The sequence below is a fragment of the Neolamprologus multifasciatus genome, chromosome 1, assembly GCF_963576455.1.
Source record: "Neolamprologus multifasciatus chromosome 1, fNeoMul1.2, whole genome shotgun sequence".
Lineage (NCBI taxonomy): Eukaryota > Metazoa > Chordata > Actinopteri > Cichliformes > Cichlidae > Neolamprologus > Neolamprologus multifasciatus.
The window spans coordinates 37,071,478-37,086,191 of record NC_140439.1 but is presented as its reverse complement, the minus strand read 5'-3'; the positions used below and the strand labels follow the sequence as shown (position 1 = coordinate 37,086,191).

General features: G+C 40.2%; 1 protein-coding gene and 1 long non-coding RNA gene across 5 annotated transcripts in view; one reads left to right on the top strand and one right to left on the bottom strand.

The window, feature by feature from the left end:
- The window catches only part of LOC146526206 (uncharacterized), a 372,953-nt gene that overhangs the window by 266,797 nt on the left and 91,442 nt on the right, over positions 1 to 14,714 (bottom strand). The gene's annotated exons all lie outside the window — the stretch shown is intronic.
- The window catches only part of LOC146526212 (transient receptor potential cation channel subfamily M member 1-like), a 30,274-nt gene that overhangs the window by 8,618 nt on the left and 6,942 nt on the right, over positions 1 to 14,714 (top strand). For all 4 annotated transcript variants that reach the window (XM_085183863.1, XM_085184023.1, XM_085183945.1 and 1 more), the window contains 17 exons: positions 81 to 294; positions 394 to 518; positions 596 to 767; positions 1,335 to 1,509; positions 1,811 to 1,934; positions 5,646 to 5,718; positions 6,106 to 6,206; positions 6,396 to 6,560; positions 7,979 to 8,113; positions 9,897 to 9,947; positions 10,199 to 10,339; positions 10,490 to 10,519; positions 10,597 to 10,889; positions 11,065 to 11,293; positions 11,526 to 11,654; positions 11,728 to 11,874; positions 14,297 to 14,425. In XM_085183863.1, the coding sequence (XP_085039989.1) occupies positions 81 to 294; positions 394 to 518; positions 596 to 767; positions 1,335 to 1,509; positions 1,811 to 1,934; positions 5,646 to 5,718; positions 6,106 to 6,206; positions 6,396 to 6,560; positions 7,979 to 8,113; positions 9,897 to 9,947; positions 10,199 to 10,339; positions 10,490 to 10,519; positions 10,597 to 10,889; positions 11,065 to 11,293; positions 11,526 to 11,654; positions 11,728 to 11,874; positions 14,297 to 14,425 (2,433 nt within the window). The remainder of the gene's footprint in view (positions 1 to 80; positions 295 to 393; positions 519 to 595; positions 768 to 1,334; positions 1,510 to 1,810; positions 1,935 to 5,645; positions 5,719 to 6,105; positions 6,207 to 6,395; positions 6,561 to 7,978; positions 8,114 to 9,896; positions 9,948 to 10,198; positions 10,340 to 10,489; positions 10,520 to 10,596; positions 10,890 to 11,064; positions 11,294 to 11,525; positions 11,655 to 11,727; positions 11,875 to 14,296; positions 14,426 to 14,714) is intronic.

Below are 14,714 nucleotides of genomic sequence, written 5' to 3'. Positions count from 1 at the left end.
GTAGTGTGCCTGAGGAGTGACACGCCAGTTTGACTGCTTCTGTAGCGTTCTAGCACTGACACCTCTTCCTCCTCCTGCAGTACATCAGGGTCTCCTTTGACTCCAAACCAGATTCCCTGCTCCACCTGATGGTGAAGGACTGGCAGCTGGAGCTACCCACGCTACTCATCTCTGTTCATGGAGGCCTCCAGAACTTTGACCTGCCTCCCAAGCTGAAGCAGGTGTTTGGTAAAGGGCTGATCAAAGCTGCTGTCACCACTGGAGCCTGGATCTTCACTGGAGGAGTCAGTACAGGTACAGCCTTCATTCTTTATGCAAAGATGACTTGATGCCTTTCCTGTTCTTTGACATCAAAAAGTCATTTTGTATATCATGACTTTTTTTTTACCCCAGGAGTTATCCGCCATGTTGGCGATGCTCTGAAAGACCATTCTTCAAAGTCCAGAGGGAAAGTTTGTGCTATTGGGATTGCACCGTGGGGGATTGTGGAGAACAAAGAAGACCTGATTGGGAGAGATGTAAGACAAACCAGAGCAGTGTTTGCAGATATTTATGTAGTAAATGTGCTGTTCCTCACTTAGGTTTCATGTTTTAGGTGACCCGGCCTTATCAGACAATGTCCAACCCACTCAGCAAGCTGTCAGTCCTGAACAGCAGCCACTCCCACTTCATCCTTGCTGATAACGGGACGTGCGGAAAGTACGGCGCTGAGGTTCGCCTCCGCCGGCAGCTGGAGAAGCATATCTCTCTGCAGAAAATCAACACACGTGAGTCAAACATGCGACCTACCCAAAATGCACACTTTTAGTGTGAGTCTGAAGCTTATCAGTCCATCAATCTGTGTGACCTGTGGGTTTCCCTTTGTCATCCTATGCCTGGAGCTGTCTGTAAGGCAGGGACAGCAAAGGGGAGCTCAGCTGTCACCTCTCACTTCATGAGGCCACCATAAATGACCAGAAAGTCAAGACTTTTCTTTTCTATCTAACCTTAACTGTATCGAGTCAGGTAAGTCTAAGTGAGGAGGCTGTTTCACACCACTACTTGTGGCAGAAATGTTGTCTTTAACAAACTATTTTTAGTTTGAGCACAATGCATGGCTAGGGAGCAGTTCAGAATGAAAGGGGAGCTGGGTTTGGGTACGTGGTCCTGCATAAAGGTGGAAGATCATACACGAGTTTTCTGGTGGGCGGCTCAGCAATGCTTCAGAAAAGGAAAACCAAACTGGTGCAAGTGAAGCTAATCATTGAATGCTAAAGGTCATTATTTTGAATTGCAGATGCTGATAGAAGTTAAAACTCGTTTAGTTTTTACATTTGTGTGTATGGTGGTTTCAGGTCTTGGTCAGGGGGTCCCAGTGGTCTGTCTAATCGTAGAAGGTGGTCCAAATGTTATCTCAATCACACTGGAGAGCTTGAAGGAGGAGCCCCCTGTCCCTGTGGTGGTCTGTGATGGCAGTGGTCGAGCTTCAGACATCCTTTCGTTTGCTCACAGATACTGCGAGGAAGATGGGTGAGCTGAACGAACGTGAAAGCCAGGCTTAACTAGATCATCACACCCGGTGGCAGTTATGGTTTTGATACAATCACTGAGGATTGTCATCGACAGATTGTAGTCTGGCTATTTAACTTCAACGTCATGTAGAAAATCACATTTGCTTCTAAAATACACAATTACTAAGAATTCAATTTATCAGATCATGTGAGACACTCATAGTATTCCAGTTTTAATATGGGAATATCTTCATCCTTATACCCCTTTGCGTTCCTCAGTTTAATGTTAATGTGGCTACCTGGATGTTTCTCCTGCACAGGTTGGTTAGTGAGAGTGTCAAAGACCAGCTGCTGGTCACCATCCAGAAGACCTTCAACTACAGCCGCAGCCAGGCACAGCAGATCTTCCTCATGGTGATGGAGTGCATGAAGAAGAGAGCTCTGGTAGGTTGGGGGGCAAATTGAAATTAAGTTTTTTTTTTTTTTTTCATAACTGCATTTGTCTGTCACGTATGTCCTCATCAGTTCATTAATAAACCTGATCTCCATCCCCATCTCGTCTCTGTCATTTATCACAAACCAGCCCTACTGCTTTCATACTCTGTTGTGTTACTGTTGGACGAAATGATCCCTGCCTGGATCTGAGCGGTTCAGGAGTGCATGAATATGCTGCAGACCTACTAAAGACAACAACTGAATGTCAAACTGATTTGAGTTCACAATGAAACGCATCAGCTTTTCTCAAAATTAAACTATCTGCGCCAGTTTTTATTTTTCCTTCGTCTTGGCTATGCGCAGATAGATATCTCCAACCCTGCAAAAGAATTAAAGCCATGTAGAGGCCTGATAACCAAACGCAACCAGGGGGAGCTACCTTACATGCCAGGGTGCATTTGAGAATAATGGCTTAAGTCTCTGAACCAGCACTGAGCAAACACTTCTGAAGATTGCAATGACATAAGCTCAGTTCTGTACACTGGTGTGTGTGTGTGTGTGTGTGTGTGTGTGTGTGTGTGTGTGTGTTCCTTCAATTTAAAAATGGTTAAAGTTCTTTTAAACCTCACATGTGTAACTGTGCTAAGCTAACCTACACTGCTGGTTGGACACAGTTTCTGCAGATTACAAATTATGTTATACAAACCTGTTCACTGTGACATTTGCACAATGACTGGTTTCCCTTTGAACTGACACTGCAGCACTTAGTGGAGATTGTTCTGTGACCCTCCACCATTTATTTAATCCCACAATCCTCTGCTTCTTCCAGAGAACAGCTGCAACAGCAGGCTGCCCATAAATGTAAAAATCTGAACATCAATTCACTTAAACTGATCTGCTGACAGATTAAAATTGCTTTGCTGCAGGTTCACATGTTTGTCTGCAGACATGACCTGAAGTCAGAAACATGAAAATAAAGCTCATGTAAGTCACACACGTGAAAATGCCCATGTTCAGATTTGACTTCCAGTGAGGATATCATTATCCATTAATGTCTTCCAGAGAAGAACCTGCCTTTTGAATGTAAAATTAGTAAATAAGCATAAAGACCAAATCAACAGAATACAGATGGGATCGGGGGAAAAAAACCAGCAGTGCAAAGCATCTGAAAACCTCCCGACTCTCAGACTCTGACTCCAGATTCATCCTTTACTGACACTTACTGGGGGTCCTTCATATTTTACCACACTGGCCTTCAAAGTCATTTTCAGTGACGCTCGATGGTCTAGCTGAGATCGCCAGATAAGAGGGTTTAAAAAGCAAACAGGTTCCTCATGAGTAGGCTGGATTGATGCTGCTGGAATATATTAGAGCAGCGTTCCCCAACCCCCAGGCCACGGACGGGTACCGGTCCATGAGTCGTTTGGTACCGGGCCGCGAGAGTTGAGGCTCAGGTGTGAAATGTATGCTTTTCAGGGTTTTTATCAATTTTTAGCGTTATTTTGTTATCGTTTTTATCATTAACTCTGTTTTCCTGGGTCTTTTCACGTGTGTTATGAATAAATCTTTTTTTCGGTACGGGTACTAGTTTTATTTTGTTGTATTTATCCGCGACATCTTAAAGGCCAGTCCGTGAAAATATTGTCGGGCATAAACCGGTCCGTGGCGCAAAAAAGGTTGTAGACCGCTGTATTAGAGGACGTCATCAGATGGCATATTCTTTCATTTAAGGACTTTTTAAATTAAAAAAAAATAGATGCACAATCAGTGTTAAGAGTTGAATGTGATACAGCCTGCATCTAAAAATAAATAAAAATAACATTATTGGCAAATGTCACAAGACATTTGTGTTCAGGTTGCTGTATTGGACACCACCTCTGCAGGAGAGCTGCTCAGACCCTGGTCTGCTGCATAAATCAAGACCAACGTCTGTTAGATCTGGAATTCTGACAGTTTCATCACATTTACATCTAATGTCTGCATCCAACTCTGCATGTGTGAATAATAACTGCTAACTTTTATATCTGATCAAAGGAAATAGATCCTTGGAGGCTCAGAGATAACAGGTACAGATTTACCAGATTACGTATGCCTTATTCCATCTCAAATCATCACATTTTTACGACCTGCTTTACCGTCTCCAATTTACATAAAAATGTTATTGTAGATAGTTTGAAGATAAATGATGATTCCTGTGAAATTTTAGCTTCATATATTTTGAATCCTTTAAATGATCAGCTGATCCACTTTTCACGAACATCTCAAAAAGGCTAAAAATGTCATTGTGTGAATAAATTTTGGCTATTTAAACTATGAAAACATTAAGGTCTCTTGTCTAATATTTGATGCTAAATAAAATGCAAAATAAAGCATGCACAATTCTTTCTGACATTAAATTAATTTATGTTGACTCAAAGAAAGAATCTTGAAAAACATTTGATAAATGAAGCTAAATTGTCACAGTAATCAGTCTATATGTGTCCAAGCTTTGCACCATAAGATTTATAAGTTGGAGTCAGCAAAGCAGAAGATGCACATTGATTTGAGTCGGATGACCTATAACGGCACCGGTTCTCTGCCCTTAACTCTGTTTTCCTGGGTCTTTTCACGTGTGTTATGAATAAATCTTTTTTTCGGTACGGGTACTAGTTTTATTTTGTTGTATTTATCCGCGACATCTTAAAGGCCAGTCCGTGAAAATATTGTCGGGCATAAACCGGTCCGTGGCGCAAAAAAGGTTGTAGACCGCTGTATTAGAGGACGTCATCAGATGGCATATTCTTTCATTTAAGGACTTTTTAAATTAAAAAAAAATAGATGCACAATCAGTGTTAAGAGTTGAATGTGATACAGCCTGCATCTAAAAATAAATAAAAATAACATTATTGGCAAATGTCACAAGACATTTGTGTTCAGGTTGCTGTATTGGACACCACCTCTGCAGGAGAGCTGCTCAGACCCTGGTCTGCTGCATAAATCAAGACCAACGTCTGTTAGATCTGGAATTCTGACAGTTTCATCACATTTACATCTAATGTCTGCATCCAACTCTGCATGTGTGAATAATAACTGCTAACTTTTATATCTGATCAAAGGAAATAGATCCTTGGAGGCTCAGAGATAACAGGTACAGATTTACCAGATTACGTATGCCTTATTCCATCTCAAATCATCACATTTTTACGACCTGCTTTACCGTCTCCAATTTACATAAAAATGTTATTGTAGATAGTTTGAAGATAAATGATGATTCCTGTGAAATTTTAGCTTCATATATTTTGAATCCTTTAAATGATCAGCTGATCCACTTTTCACGAACATCTCAAAAAGGCTAAAAATGTCATTGTGTGAATAAATTTTGGCTATTTAAACTATGAAAACATTAAGGTCTCTTGTCTAATATTTGATGCTAAATAAAATGCAAAATAAAGCATGCACAATTCTTTCTGACATTAAATTAATTTATGTTGACTCAAAGAAAGAATCTTGAAAAACATTTGATAAATGAAGCTAAATTGTCACAGTAATCAGTCTATATGTGTCCAAGCTTTGCACCATAAGATTTATAAGTTGGAGTCAGCAAAGCAGAAGATGCACATTGATTTGAGTCGGATGACCTATAACGGCACCGGTTCTCTGCCCTGAGCTTTGCCTCTCAGGCTCTGGGTGTCTGGTGCGGTTTGTGTCGCTCACTGTGCTGTTTCTTTGTCGTTTGTGCAGATTACAGTGTTCAGGATGGGCTCAGAGGGACAGCAGGACATTGAGATGTCCATCCTCACAGCTCTGCTCAAAGGTTGGTGTGTGAAAGGGTTTGAAGAAGGAAAAGCACAACAATGTTAATGTTGTTGTGTTAGGTAACATCCTATTTTAGACAGGCGACTGCCTAAGAGAAATGTTGGCCTGCGTTTAAGTTCAGGATCATTTCTCTGATAGGCGTGATTACATCAAAGCAAATTATGCTTTTCTCCACTTAAATTGGGACATTTGGTGTAATGAGTGTCATGAAAGCCACATGTTGCTGGCAATACAGATAATTTCTTCAAGCATATGGAGTCGCGGTGATTTCACATGGTTTAATTGGTCAATGTAACAGCAACACATTCGTATTTCTAATATTTATTCCAAAAACATGTCTGCGTAGGGCAGAACTGAGGGTGAGATGGTTTTTTCCTGGTTTCAGGTACAAATGCATCTGCGTCTGATCAGCTGAGCTTGGCTCTGGCCTGGAACAGAGTGGACATTGCTCGCAGTCAGATCTTTGTGTATGGACTCCACTGGCCTGTGAGTTCACAGATACAACAGCTATCAATCAATAAGTCGCTCTGTAAACTTTGTTTTTCTTTCAAGAGAAGCTTTTTTCTTTGACGTCAGCGTCCTGTCATCCATTTGTCTGCTTCCTCAGCCTAGGTGTCTTTTACTTCTGTATTTGTGGATTATTGATTCCTCGCTTGCGTTTGTTTTCTGTTTCAGCCTGTGCGAACTTCACCTTCTGACCGTCCAAAGAGCCCGTTAGCCCAGCGACCATCAGCAGGAGGGGCTAAAGGGAAACCCCGGGGGAAGAAGGGAAAAGGAGGAAAAAGCAAACCTGAACCTCCTGAAGAGACAGACCCTCGGAAACTGGAGCTGCTCAACTGGGTAGGAGACTGGACTAAAAGTGATGTTATCATCTTGAATATATTCTATTTTGGGACCTAAACTTTTTAATTTATATATTAATGATATCTGTGACGTATCAAAAAGGTTAAATTCTATTTTATTTGCAGATGATACAAATTTTTATTGCTCTGGAGAGAATTTGAAAGATTTGGTTGAAATTATGACTTCTGAGATGTTAAGATTAAAAATATGGTTTGATGTAAATAAATTATCTTTGAATCTGACAAAAACGAAATTCATGATATTTGGCACTCGTGTAAAGGAGGATGAAGTCATTATGTCCATTGATGGAGAATTGATTGATAGAGTTACTGAATTTTTTGGGTGTAATAGTAGATGAAAATTTGACGTGGAAATCACATATTGAGTATATTAGAAAGAAGATGGTTAAAAACATTTATATTTTGGGAAATGTAAGAGATTTATTAGACTATAAAACAATGCACATTTTATATTTCTCATTGTTTTTCTCATATTTTAGTTACTGTATTGAAGTCTGGGGGAATACATATGAGAATACTATAAAACCTCTAAACTTATTACAGAAGAAAGTTATACGAATGATTCATAATGTTAAATATAGAGAACATACAAATAAATTATTTATAAAATCGAAATTATTAAAATTAGGAGATTTAGTGAAATTACAGACATTATTAATTATGTTTAAGGCTAAAAATAATATTTTGCCCTTTAAGTTACAAAGAGTATTTCTATTGTGTTCAGGGGGAGAAGACAGCAGAAGGAAATTTTATTTTAAGCATTAGTTAGCTAGGACTACACAAAGATTAATGAGTCCAACGGTTAGGAGTTTACGACTGTGGAACTCACTTCATTATAATTTAAAGATTTGTATAAATTTACATTGTTTTAAAAAGTGTTACATGCTTAAAACGATAACTCAATATGAAGAATGTGAATGAAATTGGAGTTCATTGAAAAAGGATCCATTATAATTTTTGTTTTATTTATTTTAATTTTAATTTTTCTCCTTGTTACTATGTGGAGCGGTATATTCTGATTGTAAATTTGTTGTTGGTTTGGGTTAGGACCGGAGATAAATGTTAATGTTGGTTTGTTCCCTGATTTTTGGTGCCCACTTGTAATATAAATTGGACTGTAGATAGGGGGCGGGGTTTAATAAGAATATTTTCTTCTTCCTGCTCCTTTTCACACATGGTTGTAGTGTTTTTGATAGAAAATGTGGTTGGTTTGTTTGATTTTTTTTTTTTGTACCAAGTGTGAAATAAATAAATAAATGAAATGAAATGAAATGAATGAAAATAGCCGCCACCAGCATCCGCTCAGTGACTGACACTGACGGATCGAGGCAAATCTGTGATCCAGAAGCAGGTGGCAGGGTGTGATTGTTATGATGGTGTTTTTGTGTGGGACAGGTGAACTCACTGGAACAGGCCATGATGGACGCTCTGGTGTTGGACAGGGTCGACTTCGTTAAACTTCTGATCGAGAACGGCGTCAACATCCACCACTTCCTCACCATCCCCCGTCTGGAGGAGCTGTACAACACGGTGAGAGGAGGACCTACTCCATGACACCTCCTGTGCAGACTCATAGTTGATTTACAACGAAAAAAGTGCTCTTTGCAAGAATGATATAATAAATAAAAATTAAAAATGACCTTGAATGAAATCAGCATAAAAATCCATCAGCAGCAGAAAGAAATAACCCATTTTAAACCCAGTACAAAGCATCAGACTCGTTTTATGACGGGGTAATGAAACTGGGTAACCGATTTATGGTGGTGTTAAACTGGGTGTGATTATCCTGAATTAAGATGTTAGACGTAGCGGGGTGAGAGCCCTGATTATTTGGTGCTCACAGCAGGCTGGTAACAAACATAAACCTCAGGTTCATTCAAGATACAATAAAGAGTTATCTTATCTTATCTTATCAGGGCGATCATGGCTCACGAGTTGGGAGTTCGCCTTGTAATTGGAAGGTTGCCGGTTTGAGCCCCGGCTTGGACAGTCTCGGTCGTTGTGTCCTTGGGCGAGACACTTCACCTGTTGCCTACTGGTGGTGGTCAGAGGGCCCGGTGGCACCAGTGTCCGGCAGCCTCGCCTCTGTCAGTGCGCCCCAGGGTGGCTGTGGCTACAATGTAGCTGCCATCACCAGTGTGTGGATGACTGGATATGTAAAGTGCTTTGGGGTCCTTAGGGATTAGCAAGGCGCTATATAAATACAGGCCATTTACCATTTATCTTATCTTCAATGGGGGCTGGAAGAGCATTGAACTGAGCTGCAGTGGAGCTTGAGCACACCCTGCTGGTAATACATGTTATGTCACCTTTCAAATGTTTTTCCCAGTGCAGTAATGCAAAGCTTCAAATGGGGAATTCTCAGAAATCCACAGAAAGACAAATTAAAGTTAAACTTACATAGAAAGACAAAAAGCTTGTCCATGTCCTGCTCCTGTAATACACTATAAGTTATATATTTTTGTGTACTGTGCCATTCACAAGTCTTGGGCCACTTTGAAATTTCCTTGTCTTTGAACCAAAGAACACAGAATGGGTCTGGGTGAAAATGAAACGATGATAAATGGTTACTGGAATCATTAATTATCAATCATTGGGGGGTTTTAGTAGAGTGGGGATGTGGAGCAACCATCACGGTTCTGCATTAAAGACAAAGTCTGTGTACCAAAGCAGAATAGACTGGTGAACAAGCAAGCACTGATGCTACACAATCCAAATAAATGGTATGTCAGCACTGAACTGATGAACGTGATGGGAGGGCTGGTTTGTTGAATATGAGAGTAACATTAAACTGCACTGTTTGAATCAGCAGAAACTTTTAAAAAAAGTTTTGGTTTTATATGATGCATTGAAAAATCTTAATTCTCTCAGGGACACTGCTCATATACATCAGGCAGAAAATGCTCCACTTTCTTGGTACTTCACCATTTGTTACTCTTCCCTTGTAATATAATACCTTCGTGCTTGTTTGATCTCAATAAAATTTGGACATCTGTTAACAAAACAAAAGCTCTGCTCTAACCACTTTACTCTCGCTGACACGTTGCTCTGCAGCTTAATGTCCTTCTTCTGTTATATCACTGCTGCTGTCTCTAATCTAGCTCTGATCCACAGACATGAAAGCTCTTAAAACAATGGTTTAGCCACATTATTGTCAGATTACTAAACAGCTCTCTGCTGCTGTCTGCGTGCATCCCGCTCATCACGTCCTCTGGTCTCTAAGTGAATCTGTTAATTTGTATCAATTGTATTAAGCAGAGAAGCCACCACTGTTTTTATTTGCATCACCTTGTTTTGTGGTTGGTTTCTGCAGAAACTGGGACCAGCCAACACTCTGCACTTTTTGGTCCGAGATGTCAAAAAGGTGAGTAACATGCTCTGGATTCACCGAGTTCATGAAATATTTAAACTGCATTATATGCTTTGAGCTCAGGCTGCTTGTCCCCAGAAGGTACCAGGCCAGAACCGCAGCTGCACATCATAGAAAATATGTTCATGACCTTCACTGAAGGAAATCTGCTCTTCACTGCATCTGCAGAAAGAAAACTAGCAAATCAAAGAAAATATGAGGAATGACTGAACAAAAGATGCATTATCCAATGACATGTGTTTCAGGGGAATCTTCCTCCAGATTACCAGATCACACTGATCGATATTGGACTGGTCCTGGAGTTCCTGATGGGTGGAGCGTACCGCTGCAAGTACACAAGGAAGAGTTTCAGGACGCTGTATAATAACCTGTACGGCCTCAAAAGAGTGAGTAAAGTTGGTGGAGCTGATGTCACACTAAACAACCACTGCTCAGTCTGCTGCACATCACTTCACCCTCCTGATAAAAATGACTTTGCATCTGCTGTAGCATCAATACGCTAATAATTACTCATATTTTCATCTCGTGTCTTACAGCCCAAAGCGCTGAAGCTTCTTGGCATGGAGGTATGTACATGTAGATCTGAGAACTAAAGGTGATCTGCTCTGAGAGGAAGACTTGCTGACCTGCTTGGTTTCTGCAGGATGATGAACCCCGTCCAAAGGGGAAAGGAAAGAAGAACAAGAAAAAGGAGGAGGAAGTAGACATTGATGTAGATGACCCTGAAGTCAGCAGGTTCCAATACCCCTTCCATGAACTGATGGTGTGGGCGGTGTTGATGAAGCGCCAAAAGATGGCATTGTTCCTGTGGCAGCGAGGGGAGGAGGCCATGGCAAAGGCTCTAGTGGCCTGCAAGCTCTACAAGGCCATGGCTCACGAGTCTTCCCAAAGCGAGCTGGTGGATGACATCTACCAGGACCTGGAGAACAACTCCAAGTGAGTCCCACACACAATCCTGGACATCATGTTCAGCTTCTGTTTATACTCTTAAGGCCTTTGTTATCTTTTAAACCTTCTCAGTTGTGTTTGTTAAAGCCACATGCTGGTTTTCCAGCTTTAAAGTATCCGCTGTGAGGCAGCCTAAGGAGGGCGTTGGCCTTTTTCTTTGCAGGGACTTTGGTCAGCTGGCCTATGAGCTGTTGGATCAATCCTACAAACACGATGAGCAGGTGGCCATGAAGCTCCTGACCTACGAGCTAAAAAACTGGAGCAACTCCACCTGCCTGAAACTGGCTGTAGCTGCCAAACACAGAGACTTCATTGCCCACACCTGCAGCCAGATGCTGCTGACCGACATGTGGATGGGCTGTCTGAGGATGGGCAAAAGCAACAGCCTCAAGGTACCAGCAGAATACAGCAGCAAGGTTTTCTCAGGTAGAATAAAGAAACTGGATAGACAGAAAAGGTTAAGAGTTTGTTTGCTTTTCAGAATTTCACAAGTTAAAATATAATTTTTAAATTAAATAGGCCCAAGGATAGAACCCTGAGGGATCCCAGCAATACTGGAGAGGCATTTATGTTAACATAATTCTGTTAAGCTTGACCTTTGTCCCCTCCTCACCCTGTCTCCAGGTCATTTTAGGGATTATCTTCCCTCCTGCCATCCTGCTCCTGGACTTTCGTCTCGGGGATGAAGCTCCTCATCATTCATCCAAAGGAAGCAATGATGGAAAAACTAAAGATGACAAGAAGTCAAACAAGGTATAAAACTCTCGTTTTGTCGTTAACATCGGCATAAAATTAGGCTGTTTGAGTAACTAAGACTTTGTTTCAGGATGCAGCATCTAATGTTGACGCTACTTTAAAGAAAGGAGATGAAGAAGAAAATGAGAGTGACAAGAAGCACGGGAAGAAGGTTCCTATCGGGAGGAAAATCTACGAGTTCTACAATGCCCCATTCACCAAGTTCTGGTTCAACACGGCAAGTGCACATTTCAATATTTAAAATAAGAAATATATAAAAGGGCATTTCAGATAATAAAAATAAGTATCTGGTAGATATAAAAAGACTGAACATTTATGAATATTTTCCCTGAAACTTCGTGTTTGACAGAACTGCAACAGACAATGTTTGGTTTTTTTTAAATTTATGTTTTATTAGTTTTCTTATTTATACAACATGTACAACAAATTCAACTTAATCACCGTGGGGGGGAAAGCAAGGCAAAACAAAACAACAACAAAAGAGACAAACGGACCAAAACAAAACCAAACAAAACACAAAAACAAACGAAACAAACCAAGAAATACAATGACATTATACAAAATCGGGCCTCCCATTTTGTACATATTTCAACCAATATTTGTCAAATGAGTCCGCCTGCCACTTTAGCCTAAAAGTTATTCTTTCCATAACAAAAATAGTATATATCACATCAATCCATTCATCTATAGTAGGAGTATCCTCTTATGGCGTTGGAATTATGGCCTTTTTGGAAGCTACCGACAGCACACTGAACAAATATTTATCCGGTTTGCATAGATTAAGACTCTCTAAGTTACCTAAGTACAATAATGCAAAATGAAATTGTATTTTCTTTTGGAAGATTGTATCCATGACCTTATGTATTTCCTTCCAAAATGGAACCACACTATGGAATGCCAGGACTGCCATAATGAATTAATTAAATACACCATTAAATAATTAATTAAATGTGGCAATAATTAATTAATTAAATGTGGCAATAATTAATTAAAATGTGAAATACATAAATAATTAATTAAATGTGTCAATAAATAATTAATTAAATGTGTCAATAATTAATTAAAATGTGAAATACATAAATAATTAATTAAATGTGTCAATAATTAATTAAAATGTGAAGTACATAAATAATTAATTAAATGTGTCAATAAATAATTAATTAAATGTGTCAATAATTAATTAATTACATGTGTCATAACTATTTATTTAATTAATTATTTCCCATTTTAATTAATTATTGACACATTTAATTAATTATTTAATGGTGTATTTAATTAATTCATTATGGCAGTCCTGGCGTTCCATACCACACGGGGACATTCCCAAAAAATGTGGAAATGATTTGCTGTTGCATGTCCACAATGCCTCCAGCATGTTGTATTCTGAGAATAATTGGATTTTTGAGCTGGGGTAATAAAATAACGAATTACATTCTTCAAACTGTATTCCCTCCACGAGGGGGAGCTTGTTACTGACCACTGCTGCCTACAGATCCCATCCCATTCCTCTCCCGTTAGGGATAGGTTGCTCTCTGTTTCTTGCTTTAACATATCTTGTATCATCACCCTGTAAATTGATCAGTGAACAATATAATTTGGAAATAATTTTTTGATAGGGTCCATCTCTATATGCATTCTCAAATATATATATAATCTCTTCATTCCCAGTCGATAACTGAGCATTTTTTAACTTTTTATTCAGGAAGTATCTAAAAAATTCTTGATTTTGCAACCCAAACTTTTTCTTAAGGTCCTGGAAACTCATCACTTTTCCATTTTTCAACAAGGTACTGTATGTGGTGAGACCTTTATTTGCCCATGTTTTGAATGCCGAGTCGATCTTACTAAAGTGTCTGTGAAGGTTCTCAGTCATCCAGGTCATCGTAGTCAAAGGAGCTTGCAAAGAAAAGCGTCTGGACTTCTTTAAGTTACTTGAAGACGTTTCACCTCTCATCCGAGAGGCTTCTTCAGTTCTAAGGTCAAATGGTGGAGAGTCCCAGATATAAACCTGGTGGGAGTTTCCCCCCACAGAGGGACAAAGGACCCCCTGATGATCCTCTAATCGCCTGAGCCAAGGTGTGGAACTGGGTGTGGGTCCCAATCCCTCACCCGAAACTCTGGCTGATTGGGACCCACACCCAGTTCCACACCTTGGCTCAGGCGATTAGAGGATCATCAGGGTCCTTTTGTCCCTCTGTGGGGGGAAACTCCCACCAGGTTTATATCTGGGACTCTCCACCATTTGACCTTAGAACTGAAGAAGCCTCTCGGATGAGAGGTGAAACGTCTTCAAGTAACTTAAAGAAGTCCAGACGCTTTTCTTTGCAAGCTCCTTTGATCTTACTAAAGGCAAAAATTCTGGGTCATATGCAAACCACTTAAGGAATCCGGCCGTCTGGTTTAATTGATACTTTTTAAGTACTCTTTCCCATATCTTTAATGAACTTACTATCCAAGGGTTGCCCGGGTCTCCCAGGAGTCGTAACTCTGAAGGACAATGTTAAGTGCTTAAAAAATTGGCACATCAAGACTCAGAGGTCTAAGAGTCTGAAACGTTCCCAATTCTAGCTGTCCGTCATAAATCCAGAAGCTGAATTTTTACTTTTTCTATGATCCTTGTGTTTTTTTGTCCATGCCAGATCTCATACCTGGTGTATCTGATGTTGTATAACTACATAATCCTGGTGAAGATGGAGCGGTGGCCGTCTTTGCAAGAGTGGATCGTCGTCTCTTACATCGTCACTCTGGGCCTGGAGAAATTCAGACAGGTGAACGTCAAACACACCTCGGCTGTTTGTTAACCCCCGCCTGCTTCTGTGACACTCACTCAGCAGCAGATTCAGATTTCAGTCCCTAACGACACAAGAACTGGCCCAGGTGGTTAAATCGATCCACATCAGGTTCTCTTCCAGTCTGTGAAGGTGTGCAAGAACAACATCATCTCTGCTGCTCCAAGTTGCAATTTATACTGGTATGCCAGTACTGTGTTATATAACACAGACACTGCTCTATTTTTTACATTTTCAGACTGACTGTGAGCTTGTTATGAACTCTGGA